The 19,346-nt window shown below is 40.3% G+C and overlaps 1 protein-coding gene across 7 annotated transcripts in view; it reads left to right on the top strand.

Annotated features, from left to right (window-relative positions):
* The window catches only part of ZNF609 (zinc finger protein 609), a 185,918-nt gene that overhangs the window by 9,727 nt on the left and 156,845 nt on the right, over positions 1 to 19,346 (top strand). For 5 of the 7 annotated variants that reach the window (XM_072962242.1, XM_072962243.1, XM_072962238.1 and 2 more), the window contains exon 2: positions 11,935 to 12,808. The exons of 1 other annotated variant lie outside the window; for it this stretch is intronic. In XM_072962242.1, coding sequence (XP_072818343.1) covers positions 12,062 to 12,808 — 747 coding nt within the window. In that variant the 5' untranslated portion in view covers positions 11,935 to 12,061. Of the gene's footprint in view, positions 1 to 6,713; positions 7,272 to 11,934; positions 12,809 to 19,346 lie in introns of those variants that run through there. One more of the 7 variants, XM_072962240.1, reaches the window with a different exon arrangement.

Below are 19,346 nucleotides of genomic sequence, written 5' to 3'. Positions count from 1 at the left end.
GGCTTCCAGCCCAATGCTTTGAATATAACTTTATGCTCAGTGCTTGCTGAATTGAATTGGAATTTGATTTTTGAAAACAGAAACTTACTGTGATTTTTTTTCAGACCTCCTTTTATGTTAAGGTAGCTTCTGTTCAACACATTTTATCCCAAACTGAATAACCTAGGAATAAGACACAGACTATGAAAGCCTTCAGAAATCCTTCAGACTCAAGGACAAGCATTTGTCGCCTTTAGTGCCTGCAGCAGTCTGTGGTTCCATATTTCCTAGCTGATGGAAGACTTGCAGGGACGGGGAGAGGTAATATGTGGCAGACAGAAGCAATGTAGGTCAGTCACGGGAACCAGACTGATTCTGTTAGAGGAATATAGGCATTGTTGGGCCCTCTGGGTGTTGTTGACCTCCAAGAGGTCTTTTTAGTTTTTCTTATTTACTTCTTTCACTCCATAAATATTTATTGGATTCCTACTATATGTGAGATCCTGTCCTACTTCTTAAAATCTATCAGTGAGCAAGATAGACAAAAAAAATCCTGCTTCCATGGATCTTGTTTTTTAACAAAAGGAAATAGAAATAAGCATAACAAATAAATAAATATATAGCATTAAGAGGGTGATAAATGATATGGGAAAAAATAGAGCAGAGTAACGGGAATTAGGTGTGTGGAGGAGGGGTAGGTGGGAGACGTGGGAGGTTTGCAGCTTTAAATAAGATGGTCATAGTGGTGCCAGTGTGTTACTGGGTTGTTAGGCACTTTCCTGAGGTTGCAGAGTGCCCTCCTGCCTAGCAGGGAGGAAGAGGCTGTGTCTGCGGTTGTTCCAAAGAGTCTAGCTGACACTGAGCGGGAAATACGTTCTTTCCTTCTGGCTGCTCCTCTGGCTGGCATTCCTGGAAGTTAATCATGGTGAAAATTGCAATCATGTCTGGAAGACGCCAAGGGTAGAACTGGAAGCCTCGTAGCCAGTTCTCTGAGGAGTGGGGCTTACTCTTCTGCTGACTGGGCCTGGGGTGCCTAGAGTAATGGGTGAGTTAGGCCTCTGAGTTTTCTCCTTCCTCAAAGGGAAAAGCCCAATATTGTGACCTTCCCTTTTTCTAGCGAGACCTCAGCAACTTTGTTTGGTGTAGCTCTTTAAAAATAAGCTTTCAAGGACTGTACACTTTGCTCCCAGCCTAAAAATTGAATTTTAGGGTTTGTGGTATTTTGACTTCCTCTCAATACCTATCTAGCTATGTTCTGAAAGTCTTAGTACCTAATTCATTAGCCTGAGGATGAAGATGTCTTCTGATGTCTAGATGCTCTCTTTTTTTGTTTTAATTTTTTAATTTTTTAAAAAAAATTTATTTTGGGGGGAAAGTAACTAGATTTACTTAGTAATTTATTTTTAGGGGAGGATTGAACCCAGGACCTTGTGTATGCTAAGCATGCAGTTTACCCCTGAGCTATTACCCTCCCCTCTCTTGTTGGACTTGTGTTTTGTAAATTTTCGTATAATTTCCTTACTTGCTCTTTTCTAACCCTTGTACTACTTCATGATTTTTCCTGTTACCGTTCCCTTTTTTCTTTACATGAAGCTGATAAACAGAAATACCTTAGGCTAGACTGCTGTTTTGGTAATTGGCTGGAAGCTAAAATTCCTGCCTAATATATAAGAGATGGAATGTCTAATTTTTGTCCTTGGGTTATGTAGGATACAACTTATGGATGTCAGGCTCTCAGCCTGTGCGTTACACTGTATGCTGTTTGAGGTAGCTGAGGTGCAGGGTACCTGTACATTCTGTTTTTAGTTTTTTTATACCATCAGGCTGTGCACTTGCAGGACACAAGGAGACTTATTTGCCAGCCTGTAAAAATGTACTCTTGCTGATGTATTATTTAAGAATAAAGGTTCTTAATGACCTTGGAGTTGATGCTAAGAAAAATCTTACTTTTAGGCAGAGAGGGTTCTAATCGTTAGGTGAGATTCTAAGCCGATTTCACATTACTTTTCTTGGTAAGGATTTGCTGCCTATCAGACTTGAAGTCATACATTCTCACCACATATGCTTAAGTGGTACAATAACACGTTACTGATATTGTGAACTTTAAAGCCAGTGACTGTTAATTCAAATGTGTGTTTTTGTTTTTGTTTATCTTCAGTGGTTGAAAGGATCTCAGTTTAACTGAGTTTGCTTTATTAGTAAAAGTGCTTTCACATAGCTTGCCTTGTTAGTGAAAGTTGTTTTTTCAGTAGTAATGTTTCTGTGGTTTGTATTAGTAGGCCGTTCCAGTCCTAGCAGAGCTAGAAATCCTAGCAGTGCGGATTTCAGATGAGTTCCATAACACTGTCTGACAGAGAGGGAAATGGAGGCCAGTGTCTGATAATATTCTTTTTCTTATGGAGCCTTTGTATAAAAAAGAAATTCACTTTTACCAAGGTCACATTGGGGTAGGTGATGTAACAGTGAAGTGACATTTTCTTCCAAGTCTATAATATATTTTACCTGAAGTTGTGATTGAAGCATTAGATTTATTTAAGTGTTACATAAACATGGTGAGTGCCATTTCTGGCATCCTTATATAATTTTTTCCCCTTCTCCTTTCTTGGTAGGCAAAATAATGGTATAATGATTTAATTCACATCTCAGGTACTTGATCGAAGGAGACTGTTGAAATGTGGTGCTGCTAGGCTCTTCACTTCACAGAAATGATATAGACTGCAAGAGATTACATTTTTATAAAGATTGGAATCCTTGCTTAAATAAAAGTGTCATGGTCCTAATCAAAATAATGTGACAGTTGAAAATGTTAAAGGAGATTGGAGAAGCTGCAAAATTAGGCCAGATAATAATAATGTGAAGTTTATTTACCTTTACATACATTGGTTAAATACTTTATGGAGAGCAAATGTGAAGATGTGGTTTTGAGTGAGACAAACTACTTCATAGAGTTGGCAGTTTTAGAACCCACAAAGCAAAGAAATAACCTGGATTTTGCTTTGAGGAACAAATAAGAATTGATAAAGGTTTCTGTAGGTCAACACTATTTGAGAGTAATCGTATCTTGATTAAGCTCAGCATTCTTCAGGGAGAGGAAGAATAAAATCTGTCATATGGGGATTCAGTTTTAAGAAATTGAGCTGCAGTCAAGTATGTCCGTTAGGTAAAGTGGGAAGAAAGATTTTAAAAAGCAAATAACCCACTGGAAGTTTAAAGACTTAAAAACTATTTTATTGTAAAGCAGAGGATCAAAAGGACCATACTAGACAGATGGTCATTTGGCATAGTCTCAGAGACTGTGGAGAGGAGAAAAGCATTTTTTTTAAAAAATTGGAAACATAAAATTCAAGGCCAGAGAAGCCCCCAAAGTAATAATGGTTAGTTACGTGCTACCTAGAAATTAGATGAAAGAATAAAAGATGAATTTGATAAGCTCTTTGCACAACTGATGGTATGAGTTTTATGTTTGTTTTTGCTTTTTTAAAAAGACATTAAAAAGGGAAAGGCAGCTAGGAAATAGGTAAGACTGCCTGATCATGGTGTGAAAGATCCATTCAGGGATAAAAACATTAGAGAATTTCCACTTCTGTTTTTTGCCCCCTTCCCAAGCAGAGTAAAGCTTCTTGGTCAGATGATGATAGGTGCTTGACTCTTTTTTTTTTTAATTAGGACATGAATTAATCTTTTTTAATGCACAAAAAGTATAGAAAAATGTATAGAAGCCCCAGGAATTATCCCAGAAATTAGTATTTCAAACATGTTTTTTCCTCCTGACTGCCAAGGCTTTTCTTGATCAGATCAGTACACTTAATAAGATTAAATTTATCTACCCAAGAATTTAGAAAGAATTCAAGGATAAACTGTAACTTTTAGTGAAAGTGTATCACTTCAAGTTGTAAGTGGCATGGTCATTACACTGAGAAACTGGCGTAGATTTCAGATGTGATTCTGTTCATAAGAAAGGTTTGGAGGTGGAGGGAATAAAATCTATATTGGAAAATTGGTGAAGTGTAAATCAAAAATTGAAATGACTTGGTATCATTCATATAACTTACTGGGGCCAACGTGATGGTTACTTTACTTAAGGAGAAGTCACATATGACATTAACAGTTGTGTATGGACGAAGTTGTTACCAGTGGGCGTTGTTTAGTTTTGAAAGACTTTTTTAAAACTCAAACCAAGGACTATTTAAAAACTTTTTTCTTGGAATGGGAGAAAATGTTTTGTTGTGCATTAGCAAACTGACTTTCTGATAGTAAACACTTCTGTGTAGGTCCACAGCCCCTACTTTGCAGTTCTGAAACACCAAAGCTCTGAAAATGAAGTTTTCTTGTAAGGTAGGCACAAACCTGACTTCAGCAAATGAGGCTATTTATATTCCTTTTTTGTTCTATTTCAGGTATGTATTTATTCATTTTGTTGTAGGGATATTAATGAGTTTGATGTCAGGGTGCTGTTCCAGTTTCTACTGAAAGTATTATACAGTGTATGGTATATTAATTATCTCAACCTTTTTTAGGTGAGATAACTGAGACTCAAATAAGTGCAGTGTCTTGCCCAAGATTCTTATACATCTAGGGGAGAGTAAAGGGCAGAATTAAACTTTTCTTGCCTCCTCCCTTGCACCCACAAGTTTCTCTCCTGCTTCTTCCCAGTTAGTAACCTCCTCCCAGACACTATCACTTTTCTGACTTTTGTCATCTTTGATTCATAGGTTTTTAGAATGTGATAACTGGATGGTTTATGTCTGATAGAACATATCATACATTTAAGTATGTGGGCTCCCAGAGGTTTGTTATGTCCATGTCTATGATTTGTGGACTAGCCTTATTTTGGGTAGCAGTTGTGCATGGTTGAGACTGAAGGCTGAGAATACTCTGGAGCAATAAGGCTTTTTTTTAAGAGATCTGGCAACTGTATTGTTTTGTAGCTTTCCCTCTAGACTCTTAATAAATCTGTATCCTTGATCTAGAGAAGAGAGAGGAATCCAACACTCTGATCTAGTAAGTTTGAAGACTGTCAGGTAATCGATCCAGTTTATAACTATTGACAAATTAAACTCAAGTAAGAATGGAGAGGAGAAATGGCAGCCTGGACACTGTTATGATTCTGCCTATTGAAGAAAGCAGTGTTTATTTCCTCATTCATTGACCAAAATATTTATTGAGGGAGGACTGAACCAAACACTGTTATTAGGATACAGTGCTGACCAGAGGAGACACAGCCCCTTGTCCTCAGGGTGCATGCAGTCTAGTGGAGGAAACAGTTGTGAATCAAATCAGTACACACACTGGGAGGTAGAATGTGAGCAGGGAATGTCTTTGAGGTAAAAGCCGTGAGACAGGAAGGTAGGCATGGGGTGCAGAGGACAGAGTGTGGCCATGAGGTGAAGCTGGAGAAGTTGACAGGGCTTAGATATCCTAAAGGGTGTGGTGTGTGAATTCCACCATTTTTTTAATGGTTAGTCTAACAGTGTAGATACGATTTTTGATAGAGAAGTTTTCTTTGTACACTCTTTAGAGTTACTATAGAATAGTAATTTTTAAGTAAGAGATTTAGGAAGGGAGGTGAGGTCTAGAATATAAAAATCGAAGTAATTCCTTATGTTTCCTGAAAAATGCTTAGGTTTTTTTCCTTTCCCTCATCCCTATGAATCTGACCCATATTACTCTTGTTTGAGAGATGAGTAGATTGAGCTATACAGAAACTTTGACACAACAGTTCTGTGTGGAGGGCCAGTTTATTAGGTCTCCTGATTCCTAAACTATCTTCACCATTCACTTTTTTCTTGTGAATTTGACGTCACCTCTCTCTCTTTAGTACAGAAAGTTTACCTCTGGGGCAAAGAACTAAGTTATAAAGGGTTACATAGCCCTTCAGTTTTTAGGAGAGGGGAGATGGTAGAGCTTTCTTGTTTACTTTAGATGATCTTTACCTTCTACTTCTTGGCTGTCTTATACACAGACCATGGTAAGAGTTTTCTCTGTAAACCAGTTCCACCAAATGAATCCCTATAGGGTTATTTACATGAACTATTTAGCCTATTGTGAGATGAATGCTGGCACAGAGCAGTGTCAGCAAACACCAAGGCTCTAAACCTGAGCCCTGTTGAATAGCTATGTCTAGTCGAAGTGTCAGTTGCTTATGTAAAATGAAACAGGTCAAGCCTCATAACCTTTGAGAACAGCAGCCTGTGAGAATGATAAAACTATTCATGAGATGCAGCATATAAACACTCAGGGACTGAGAGATGCTACACTTTTGCTGTTCTGTCCTTAGGTGACACATGGTCAGATGAGACCTGTTGAATTGGATCCATCTTCTCAAATTGGCACTGTTAGTCTGTCTTTATCTGATCCCCATTGGAGATATAAGCTGAGAGCTATGGTACTTAAAGAGATGACACAGTTCCTTTGTTACAGTAATTAATGTAATAAATTAAGGGAGAGACCCAAAGGAAAGTTGATTGTTTCTCGTTAGAGTCCTAGTTGGAAATTCAGTTGATTAGTGAGCTCTCATGGAGTGTGGCAGGTGGAGAGGGAGATGCCTCTTATCCCAGCTCGGTAAACTCAGAGTCACCAAGGATGGTTTACATGCTGTACTAGCCTCACCTGAGGCTGCCTAAGTACCATGTGATTTCAGGGTAGCATCTGGAATTCAGGGAAAATGGTATAATATGCTTTTCTTCTGGCAACTTTGTTTTATCCCATTGGTTTATTGACAGTTCCCTTGGGCATCAAACCCTGTGAACCTCAAAAAGTTTAGATTTGAAGGCCTGTCAGAGGGGTCAGCAACCTAGTAGATTGGAACAGTTGGTAAAAGAGATAGTCCAGATGTTAAAACCATGAACCTTGAGATTGGTACCTTAGCCCTGAGGGATTTTTGAAGCAAGGTGGAATCTTTCTGGCATGATAGTGTAGGGTTTTATGAGCTACATCTGAAGGTAGGACTAGCCTAAAGGGAAAACTGTTCGTGAGAGAAGACAGGATTGCCATTTTCTTTCATGGAACTCAAATAGATATCAGTACTACCTGTAATTTAATTTGTTAATTTTTTAAAGTATTTTTTCTTTATTTTAAAAATACTTTAGATTTCTGTACCATATATAACCATGAAACAGTTCTCTTTAAATTCAGACACTAAAACATTATGAGACTCTTTAGGTCATTTTATATTTCTGAGTTGTCTTTTCCAGATTTGGATCCTCCTAATAGAACCATGATGGATTCTCCCTCCATTTTATAATAGGAAAATTAATATTTAATGAAGCAACTTGGCTAACCACCTGGCTCAGGTCAGTGGAAATTTGAGTCCAGAAATCACATCTCTTGATTCTAAGCTCAGTGCTCCTTTTTCTACACCATACTGCCTTCCTAGAATTAAGTATAGATTTTTTTCTCTTTGTCCATACAGCTTTTGGTGGGAACTAGTTAGCCAGACTAATCACCCTCGCATTCAAAAGTGTGTGACCTGTGTGGTCCCAAGCAGATTATACACGCTCAGACACAACTGTCGCTTGCTCAGACCAAAGCCTATAAGAAGATTGATCCAAAACCCATAAGAAGAGAGGAGGACAGATAAATTTAGTGGTGCAGCATTGGACAATTTGCTGCTTAGACCAGATTAGCTGTAGGTAGTTGTCAATTAAAGAGGAAAATATATACAGAAGCTCTTGCAAGTTGACAGTGCCTTGTGGTCTCTGTAAGGTATTGGTTATCCTGATTCTGTACTTTTTCTGCCGTGGAGGTAAGAGGTCAGTGCTTTTCATTTCCAGCTACCGTGTTAGTTACCTTACCTCCTGTGGTTAAACATCTCTTCAGTGACCTGTCAGAGAGTTGATTATTAGCTGTATAAAGCCAGGGATGCTGGAGGGAACAGATGGAAAGTGGTTTGGCTGCTGCAGCCAGGCTGATTAAAGAATGCTTGGCAATTTTTCAGTATATCTTTGGAAAGGTACCACCAAAGTTACTATGAGACCTGCTGGGTTTGGAAAGCTGAATTTCTGAGAAGTCACCTGGTTGAAAAGTGGTCCTTATGAAAACTCTTAACACCCTCAGAAATAGGAGGACAGTGACTCTGTAAAGAACATCAGGACCACTAAATATCATCCATCGGGATATGCTTTCTTTGTTTGCATCCTGGTCATTCAGAAATCTAGGTAGTTTTCTAGTAGGGAAAGCACTTTTTCATAGATATATTAATAGAATTTTAGATTTGAAGAAGGCCGTAAGTGTGTCCAGACACACCCCTACCACATATAGAGGAAATCTTGTTTGCTTGACGGGTGATTATGCTTTTTCTGCTCACTACTTTCAGTGATAAAGATACGGTTTCATTAAGCATTGTGGGTCATTGTTGGAAATCTCAAGTTACTAAACTTTTTCCTGAGTTAAACATCCGTCTTTCTGTAACTTCTGCTAGCTGGTTCTGTTTGTGCCCTAAGTATCACAGAATAAGTTTCGCTCTTCCACATTGGAAACATCATATACTTGAAGGTAACCCCCTTCAGTTAACTCCTTTCCAAACTTAAGAATACCAGGTTCTGAGACCTTTCCTCTTATGAAATGGCCTCTTGGTCTTGGTCTTTTATTATACCCTTGGGCATTCCTTTATTCAGTGAATATCTCACTTAAGATTTGGAACCTGGAAATGAGTATAGATCACAGATGTTCTTTTCCTCTCCAGCTCCCTTTTAAGAAGAAGCACAATTAGAAAGAAAATGTGCTGGAAGTATTTCTTGCTTACTAGGAAAAACAGAACAATTTGCCATGACATACGGAATTGGTACAAAAGAAATTTGAAGAAGTATCTTTCCTTACTGGTGTTAAGGCTGAACCTTTTGAGGTTCAACATTATTAGAAGCGTTGATTTTTGCCTCATCTCTTTAAAGAATGTCTGCACTGTTGCTCTTCACATTACAAAAAGCAGCTGGCATTTGTTTATAAGAAATTATTTGAATTTATGCTACACTGAACTGAGTTTAGTACTTCAGATAGTTTTTTAAATTTTTAACAAAATGGTTATATTTGTGTTCTTACCTAACTGAAAGTCTGTTGTTTTTACACGTGACAAACAGCTTGACTCAGCGTAAGGCCCCTGACAGATAACCTTTTCTCTTCAAAATTCTGTAGATTTTTCATTCTCTTCTAACACTTAATATTGCAGAGCAGTCTGAAGTTGGGCTAATTTTTGCCCTTTGTAATTTAAAAATTTTGCCAGAATGTATGCAAGTTTGGCTTTTTAAATTGATTTTGCTGAAAAAGTAGTGAACATTTTCAAGATCTTTTTTAGCTCAAAATATTATTCATTTATTATTTCTTGATGGGTTGCTTTTCTCCCATTTGTCCTAGTCTCCTTCCAGTTTTGCTTTCAGTGCTGTTGAATACTTTTTCTTTCAGTTTCTCTTATTTTTTTCTTTTTCTTTTCCTTTGCCTTCTGGAAAAATATCTCAAGTTTTCTTGTAGTTTACTAATTCATTTTCCTCAGTTTTAGCTGTGTGCTTTTTAAATTTCTGTATGAATTTTACTTGGTATTGCATATTTTTGGTTTCCTTGCCTCTTCCTTCTTTAAAGATACTACATTCTTTTGTCAAAGTTCATACCTTTTCATTTCAGCCTAGTAGCTTCTTTATGCTTATTCTTCCTTACTGTCCTGCTCTGTTTACCCTGCTGCTTACAGTAGGTCAGCCAGTGCAGTAGAGTGAGAACCGTCAGAGTCTCTCAGTGAGCACTAAAATTTTAATGTCATAAATTATATCCTTTCCTTACTGTACCCTCCTAGAGTCTCTTTTCCATTACCATTCTGTTTTCTAGAGGAAGGGTTTTTATTTCTTTGTTTGTTTTTTAGAGGAAGGTCTTTTGGCAGTTGTATTGTTTATCCAAGAATAAACAAGCATGGGGTAGTTCTACTGGTTAAATTACATGCTGATGACAGTGCCGCTCTAGAGGAAGTAGGTAAGCCTCAGATGAAGGTGGGTTATACTCTCAGCCTAGCCACAGTCGCAGAGATTGCAGGAGTAAGAAATTAAGATGTTGGGAAGAACTATGCTGTAATAAATCCTCTGTAGTACAGATTCAATTGGCATTCCCATTTTTAGAAGGACCCTCTGCCCTCATAATAGAATTATTTTCAGTACCATGTTCCACTGCCTTAATTCACTCTCATTTGCTGCTGTATTCCCAGCACCTTGTTTAGCGCCTGGCACAAAGTAGGCAGTTTATACACTTTTTTTTTTTTTGGAATGAATGAGTGTATAGTATAGAGAATTCCAAACATTTTACTAAAGATTTCTTCAGAATTCAACATCATTTTCAAAGGTATTATTTCTCTAATTCTTGAAGAATTATGTTTACTTTACCTTGTGGCTGGCATTCTTTTCATAGTTCTTACATCATGTTTCCTCTCACACAGTTTTCCATCCTTTTATGAAGTAAGATCTATGTGGACTCAGTGCCAACCATAGTTGGTTGCCGTTGGCACTAAGCATTCTACTTGGGTAAAGGATGTATTTTCTTCTTAGATCTGTAGCTAAATGGCAGATTAATGTGTGCTCCTTTCTCTCTTAAAACCCTGTTGCTATCAGGCATTTACTTGATATAGCTCTGCTGTCTTAGGATGACATCTCTTCTTGTAACTGCACCCTTGTTCTGTGATGCTGCCTTGAGAGAGTAGGTGAAAAAGTACAATTTGTTTTATCTTTGTCTTATCTGTAGCATTTCCCTGTTAAGATATTTACTTCATAGGATTCGTTATGTCACTACTGGTTTCCTCTTCGCTCCTTTAGCTTATGAGAGTTGTATTCTAAATGGTTATAGAAAGATGGTAAACAGAGGAGTGAGCAAGAACAGCACTCTTTTGCGTTGTCATGAAGTAATACCTGGATGGTACATGTTGGCTGCCAGGTTTTCTAGATGGTAAACTCCCCAGGAGACTGGAGAGGTATAAATTGCCCTTTTTACCACCCAACCCACCCAGCCCCCCTTTTTAGGCTCCTCTGTACCATGTGGTGAGGCCCTGGTATTTATCAGTACAGTGCCACCAGTCTTATACTATGAGAGTGTGAAGACTTATCCTACAATCCAGTGTTAGTTTTTTTTTTAGTATTGTTCAGTTATTGGTAGTGTAAATTTTGACTCTCTGTGTGTTTGTGTGTGTGTGTGTGTGTGTGTGTGTGTGTGTGTGTGTCTTCATGGGTATTTTAGTTAGAAGTGGGGAAGATTATATTAAATTCTGCTATTTAGACATAATTTGAAACCTAGAGTTTAGTAAGTCTGGTTTAACTTAACATAAGCTGATTGGTTGATTCTTTTCTGAGAATTGTCTCTTCTAATTTCAGTTTTTGCCCCCGATCCTGATACTGTTTTTTCCCCTGTTCTGTTTGCTTTTCTCTTTTTTTCTTGCTTACCCACAATGAGACCTCCTCCGCCATCACACCCCCTCACCCCAGGCAACAGTGAAATGACAAGGAATCTGTATTACTGTTAGTAAGGACAGGCCCTGTTAGTAGAAGGCTTCCCTTGGTCCAGTGTTCTGAGTTCCTGATAATTTAAGAACAAGCAAGGAAGAAAGAAATGTGTGTAAACTTGTGCTAGAACTTGAATCCGGGATGTGCCTGCCAGGACCTGTATTGACTGAGGGAGGCTTGCCAGCTGGCAGTGGTAGTAGAAATCAGTCTCCTGGGAATGGGAAACTAACTCTAGAGGATTCCTAGTTAAGACTTACCACAGAATCTATGAGCACTTGGAAATACCGTGCTCTCCCCTGGGGAGACGGAGTGGGAGTCACCTTTTCCCTTGGTCCAATGTGACTTGGTTAGAAATACAACTGAACCTGTTTGTCTTGTCCATTGTGATGTGATAGCCCCATAGGAAGGATCTGTTTTGTGTGGGAGTTTATTTCAGGCTGTCTCTTTGCCTGTATTGTTTCCTTTAACAGCTCTTTAAATTTTCTTTTTCCAGCAATGATGTTGTCCACTGGGCATGTACTGACCAATGTGGCAGGTCTGAGAACATAGCTGAAGCTGAAAATAGGAAAGCTGGGGGCAAGGAAGAGCCTTGAATCTTGAGGTGGGACGTTGACTCTAAGATGTCCTTGAGCAGTGGAGCCTCCGGAGGGAAAGGAGTGGATGCAAACCCGGTTGAGACATACGACAGTGGGGATGAATGGGACATTGGAGTAGGGAATCTCATCATTGACCTGGACGCCGATCTGGAAAAGGACCAGCAGAAACTGGAAATGTCAGGCTCAAAGGAGGTGGGGATACCAGCTCCCAATGCTGTGGCCACACTACCAGACAACATCAAGTTTGTGACCCCAGTGCCAGGTCCTCAAGGGAAGGAAGGCAAATCAAAATCCAAAAGGAATAAGAGTGGCAAAGACACTAGCAAACCCACTCCAGGGACGTCCCTGTTCACTCCAAGTGAGGGGGCATCTAGCAAGAAAGAGGTGCAGGGACGCTCAGGAGATGGTGCCAATGCAGGAAGCCTGGTTGCTGCTATTGCTCCCAAGGGCTCAGAGAAGGCGACTAAGGCATCCCGCAGTGTAGCCGGCTCCAAAAAGGAGAAGGAGAACAGCTCAACTAAGAGCAAGAAGGAGAGAAGCGAAGGAGTGGGGACTTGTTCAGAAAAGGATCCTGGGGTCCTCCAGCCAGTGCCGTTGGGAGGACGGGGTGGTCAGTATGACGGAAGTGCAGGGGTGGATACAGGAGCTGTGGAGCCACTTGGGAGTATAGCTATTGAGCCTGGGGCAGCGCTCAATCCTTTGGGAGCTAAACCGGAGCCAGAGGAAGGGGAGAATGAGTGTCGCCCGCTAAAGAAAGTCAAGTCTGAAAAGGTAAGAGGTGGCCAGACCTGGCTGCCCACTGCCAGTCAGAACTGCTCTGGACTAACCGCCAAATGCTATGTGTACTCTGTGGGAGGCTCATTAGTTTGTGGGTAATGACCAATTACAAGGTCAGAGCAGCTGGTAATGGTAATGTGGTTTTGTTCCAAATTAGGGATTCCCTACAGATTCTTTAACAGCAGGCCTGGACATTGTGGAGAAGAATATCTGTTGTTGGGGGCAGCTGCTTGATAGAATGAATTTTCAATAAGTCAAGGACCTCCCACCTTGTTCTTGTCCCACCTCAGACATTTGTTACCAGAGGCTGGCATCAGCCTTGATGTGGTTCCCAGCTTGACTGGCATTTCATCCTTATAGTCATTGATAAACTTAAGAACAAATTGATAAACCTAATATGCTTTCAGATGAGTGCTATTCTTAATGGGATAAATGGTGCTGCTGGGTCTCTGAAAGAGAAAAGGGTTAAATAAGTTTCATGACATGATATCTACCAAGTGTTCTATTGGTGGCTGCCAAAGAGCAAAAGGACACAGTTTGGGGCAGATAAACAAGGGAGCAGGAGGTACTGATTATACTATGAGGTACGTAATCAGGTCTTATAAATTAGTGTTGTGACTATGAAAGTTTGGCCTTGAAAGAGATTCTTTGGCCACAAAAGTATAGCTCTTGGCCAGTTATCTCCCTCAATGATTGGAAATCAAGGTATCCTGGTGGTTTAATAGCTGCCAAACGGTGTAATGATACTTGCCTTCTGCTTGACTTGGAAGGACAGGTGCCTGCAGCCCCATGAGGGGTTCTCCTCCTCTGGGAAGATGATCTTAGTTCATCTCTTAGTAAATGGAGCTTGCAGGGCCGGAGCAGACTGGATATGAGTCTAGGGTCAGCTCAGGCTGCCTTAAACTTCTGCAGCTTACGGTTTCCTGCAAAGCAGCTGGCCAGGTGATGAGCTGTTCATTGGCTCTTGATTTTCTGCTGTGTTCTGCTCACCCAGTGCTTTCAGCTGATCCCAGCAGATGCAGTATAAATTGATTTCTCTGTAATTACATCAGTTGCAACAGGGAATGCCTATTTCCATATGTAAGTGTTCATAAATAGAGGCTGGATATGTATGTTTGCATGGTGGTGTCCTCCTCTTGCCGGGATTCCAGTGGTAGCTTGCACTTTATTTGCTGTAGGTATTTTGGTCTTTGCCTCTGGCACATCTGTCGTTCTTAGCAACATCTGGACTTCCCTGGTAACAGGGCTGTGAATTTTTTTCCACTAATAACACAATGGTTTGTTCCCTTTTACCAGTGGCAGCTGCCAGAGAGGCTGCCTGTGTTTAGGTGGCAGATGCTACAGTCCACCTCAGCAGAGTCACATTCCAGCTGGCTACTGGCATGGCGCATCCTGTGCTGGCTGTGATTTACCAATTTTCTCTGAGGTGCAGATGGATAATACTGTTTTAAAGAGGCCTAGGAGTACCAGGAGTTCTTGCTTCTGTTCCAGGCCCATTAGACTGTTCCCTACATCTGGCTTCAGTAAACTCTTGCCATATATCCATGTTCATAATCATTGTTCCTCCTGTGCTGAAAAGCGGCCACTTCTGAGGGTGGCCTTCATTTTCCTTTCTGTTTAGAACTCTTGACTCGTTGCAGTCTTCTAAGCCAGGTAGTGTTTTGTGGGTGAAGGGATAATGATGCTTAGATTCATACTGGATTTAAGTCTAAATGTCCATGATAGTCTCCCAACAGAGAAGAAAATGCAACCCATTTTCTTATACAGGTCCAGGGCTGGATGAGTGGTTGCGCTTCAGATTATAACTGGGCTGAAAGATGCAGTTAACAATACACCTTGGTTCCAGGGAGGATTGTCCCTTAATGTAGTTGTGTTACATACCTTGTCTCCCCAAAAGACTGAGAATAGAGCAGTGGAATGGAAGAGAAAAGGAAGAGAGACTGTTTTTGTTCTTGGAGGGAAGATAAAGTTGCTGAGAAGTACTTTTAGAAGAGAAAATTTGCTGTGCAATTTGATATTTCTGTAAGCAAGAAGCTGCCTTCTCAATTCCTTTCTCTGTTTCCTTAATTCTTTTGAACATTCTGATTCTTGGGGTGCCTTCATAAAACATCTGACCATTGAAATAAATAATTTAAATAAATGAAAGTTACTTGGAGATGAAAAACACTGTGCAGGGAGACAAGAGTTTCTGGAATGGGAGAGAAAGAGAAGATGCAAAAGGGAAAGGGAGGCTAGGAATCTTGGCGAGGAGCAGCTTTTGAGAAAGAAGAACCCCAGGGTTTGGGACATAAGAGGTGCTCAGTCAGTGCTTGATGATTAGTACTACAGCTTATAAGCCCAGTCTTTGAAAACTTCTGTAAGATTTCCTGTCTGAGATATGGACTTGCCTATGGCATAACTGGTTTGGAATGTTCCTTCCGTGTAGAGACAACCAACAGAACCAAAACAGCCAAACAGCTGTTTTGATATAATCTAGGAATTGCATACTCTGAGCTGGAAACTGTCACAAAGAGGGAAAACTCATAAAATTTGAAGTGTCTTGGCTGGAGTCTACCCCCAATCCCCACCCCCTTACCCCCTTGGAGACAGGAGAGAAGACAAATGCAGTTTGTTGTGTAGGATAGAATTGTCACATGTCTACCTCTAGCTAATGAGGGATATTTGAATATTCAAATTATCTGCCCCAAAGCCTTCTTTCTTATCAAGGTAGATATCTTAGTTAATGGCTCAGCAAATTTCTATCAGCCAAGAATGTGGACTTCCCTTTGTGAGATCCCACTTTTGCTCCACTACCTCTGGCAGGGCTCTCTGTGCTGTTTCCTTGAGTCCTAGGAGAGACCAGAGATGGCTCTTAGCAACTACTGCTGCCCTGAATTGTTATTGAGCGCTCCTACCTCATACTTCCTGCCAGCTGAAGAGATGGGGGAGGGAATGTTGAGGAATAAGCAAGACAGAGCCTTCTGGCTCCTGTCTGTTCCCTTGCCTTTGGTTTGATTGATAGGTTGTTAAATTAGGGATGGAAGGGGAGGTAGGAAAGAGGGAGAGTGCCTGTCTGAATGTCCCCAGCTTAGTGCTCACCTTGCCACTCTGACAGGCAAGAAAAAAGAATTTACAAACTACAGAAGGCAGTGATCTGTCTTTGTCGGCTCTGAGTTGGGGCTTAACCCAGGAGTTTAAGGTGAGACTCCTTTTTTTTTTTTTTTCAAATCGTATAAAGCAAAGCTTTCGTGGCTAAACGATCTAGATGTTTGCAACCAGCTCTCCTTGCCTTTTTAGCTGTACTTTTGATCTTGCAAGGTAGAAACACTGCACTGTGCTTTCTCCATGTCTGTGTCTCAGCTTCTACTGCTCTCAGAATGCTGCATACATGTATTTAACACTTCCCCCATTAGTTTTGGATACAAAGAAAATGATAAAGTGTGCTCTTTGCTCTTTCGCCTTCTGATCATGCTTGCTGTCATATCCTGTGTTCTAAGAGCATCTTCCTTTGCCCTTGGATTTGTTTTCTTGCCCTAGTTTATGCCTTCCAGCTCAATTCTCTCGTGTTGCAATCCCTCATTGCTCAACCAAGGTCAGGTCTCTTATTTCTTCTGATCCAAGGCTTTCTCTCTTAACGCCTTCATCCTTCACTAGCTGTTCTTTCTCAGCTATTGATGACATAGCAGTCAGCCCTGCTTCCTGAAGCCAGATGTCCTCAAGCATTTTCCTTCATGGAAGAAATTAGAAGGAGTTGATATTTATGTAGGACAGAGATGCATTCTGTAACTACAACGAAGTCTGAGCTTTATTTTTCCTTCAGCATCTCTGTTTCCCATCTGGGTGTTGTAATTCAAGGAGGGCTCTGAGAAAGATTATCTTGTCCAATCTCCTCACTTTATAGAAGAGGAAACTGCGAAGGGGGAGGTCATGTGACTTGCCTAAACACTCACAGGTAGTGCAAAGCTAGGTTTTTGTTTATAGAGTTCTTACGGCATATTGTTACTCTCGGATTCTTAACAAATCCTTCACTTTCCCCACATTAAAGACTACAGCAGAAACATTGGATGTAAATGTCCAGATGCTCTTAAGACCATTGTCATTTGTTTTTTACATCAATTTTAACATTGTAGATACTCAGTAAACAAAGGATCTTTGAGTTTAGCTTTCTTGGGTAAGGTGATGTTTACAAAGACCAAATATTAATAGCTGACCTGAGCCTTCCCCATTATACATACAGAGGGAAAGTTGCTTTTAAACTGCTACTTTGAGCTTGACTTCTTGAGGATGTGTGTATGTGTTCTGAAATATTGCATTCAGTCAAATTTTCATTGTAATCATCGAGGCATTAGCCAGTTCTCTCTTTATTTGGCAGTTGCAGATATGGAAAACAAAACAAAACAAAACAAAACCAACCCTGCCTTTGTGCTTCTTGGTCTTATCACTAGTAGACAGACCTTAAATGTATTGTGGGTATTAAACTGTTTTGTAAAGAGATATTGTTGTTGGATACCATTATCATCTTTCATTAATTCAGTATATTAATTGAGTACTTTTTTTAAAACTATTTCTTTCTGTAAACTTCTTTTTTTTTAATTGAAGTACAGTCTATTACAGTGTGCCAATTTCTGGTGTACAGCACAGTGTCCCAGTCATGCATATACATACATGAGTGTATTTTAAATCCCAGGTGTTGTGCTTGGTACTGGGTATACACTGGTGAATAGAACAGAGGTGGCTCCTGCTCTTTGAGGAGCTTACAGTGTACCATCTAGAGCAGAGTTCTGAAATTGTGTTCTGTAAAACCATGTGCATCACATCATCTTAGTGTTAAAAATGCAGATTCTTGGACCCTAGCCCAGATGTGCTAAACAGATTTTAGGAGTGGGGGCTCAGAAATCTGTGCTTCCAAAAAGACTCCCCAGATAATTGCTATATACTTTAGTGTTTGTGAATTTCCTTTAACCATTGTTAATTTTCTTTATAAGGTGGGCACTGGGAGCCACTTCTAACCTGAAACACCAGTCTTCTAAACTTAAATTGCACATCAACTCTTTTGTATAAATTTATAAACTGTGGAGCTGGACTGGACTACCTGGGTTTGTGTCCCAGCATTGCCACTTATTAACTGAGTGGTCTTGAATAAGTTACTTAACTGCTCTACCTCAGGTTTATCATCTGCAAAATGAGGAAAACAATAGTTCCTAAATAGGGTTGTTGTGAAATTAAATGAGTTAATTCATATAAAACACTTAAAACAGTGCTTGGCACATAGGGAGCATTCAATAAATATTAGAACAAAAGAAAAACATGATTTGAGTAAAAATATGTCTCATTTTGCTCTAGGCAATAATGCGCTGAAATATAACAACATTCCACCTATACAAGAAGCCCAGTATGAATAGATAAGCATGTTGGCTAAGACTTTCAGCACTGTGCTCAGAAGTGCCAAACCTGGACTGGGAAATTTGCATGCTCGTAATATGTTCTAAAGGCCCTGATATTTATAGTGGAGCTTGGTGGGGTAGAAGATGAGAAATTGGCTTCAAAGGATGTTGAAGTGGCCTGTTGAATTTCTGATTTCATATGAATTGCGTTTCCTTTCTGGCCATATCCCCGGTGTGGGGTTGGGTGTGTTGGATAGATGTTACCGTGGGTTTGCCAGCATGTGCAATCTCATGTATGCTGGAAGAGCACTAAATGTTTTTGTTTCTACACAAGAGTGTATGGAAAATCTACGTCCTAGCCCTTAATCTTCCTCCCCCAGTGTGAACTTGTGTTTTTGCCATTTGGGTATAAGAGCTTGTACCAACAGAGCTCATCCAGGGAGGCAGCAGGCTTGGGCTTTCAGGCTGGAGGTGGCAGTAACATGCACAGCTGAGATCCTGCCACTGCTGGCTGTCGGAGCCCTCCTCTCTGTGGTTTTCACTCTTCAAGCCATGCTTGAGTAACCCGCCTCCAGAGCTGCTGACAGGGCCGTGTTCAGAGGCCTTGGAAATTACACTGTTCATTTCCTTATCATCTCCTGACCTGCAGTGCAGAGCCTTCTGGTGCAGGAACAAGGCAGAAAAAAATCCAGACGGCTCCCAGCCAGCATGTGTCAAGGGCTACAAAGAAGGAAATTGGACTTGCTCACTTAAAAACCACGGGGTTAGGCTTTGATTTCTGGTTCCTGCCGAGAGTTATTTGTGTGTGCGCGCATGTTCTACCTCTGTGTATGTGTACAGAATGAATCTGTGCATGGCAAAGCTGGGGAGGAGGAGCATCTGAAAGTAGAGCAGAGGGAAGGTTGCCTTTCTCTTTAGTTAATTTCCCAGTTGTGCCATTGGGATGGGCCTGGAAGGATTAGCATCAGGAAGGTGCCAGGCTATAATAATATTTGAAAATATATTTCTCTAGGTACAGTTTAGTCATGGTTGAGAGCACTCACCCAAGTAAGAATAAGAAGCTTCCTGGACTGGCTGAGGAGACATTCTTAATGAATCCTATTCTCTGAAGTTGTTCGTCCTAGGTGACATAGGAAGTACAGACTTTGGGGCAGCCTTGGGTAAGAGGA

This window comes from Vicugna pacos, chromosome 6 (genome assembly GCF_048564905.1).
Source record: "Vicugna pacos chromosome 6, VicPac4, whole genome shotgun sequence".
NCBI lineage: Eukaryota > Metazoa > Chordata > Mammalia > Artiodactyla > Camelidae > Vicugna > Vicugna pacos.
The sequence above is the reverse complement of the archived record's forward strand: the minus strand, read 5'-3'. Positions and strand labels throughout refer to the sequence as shown.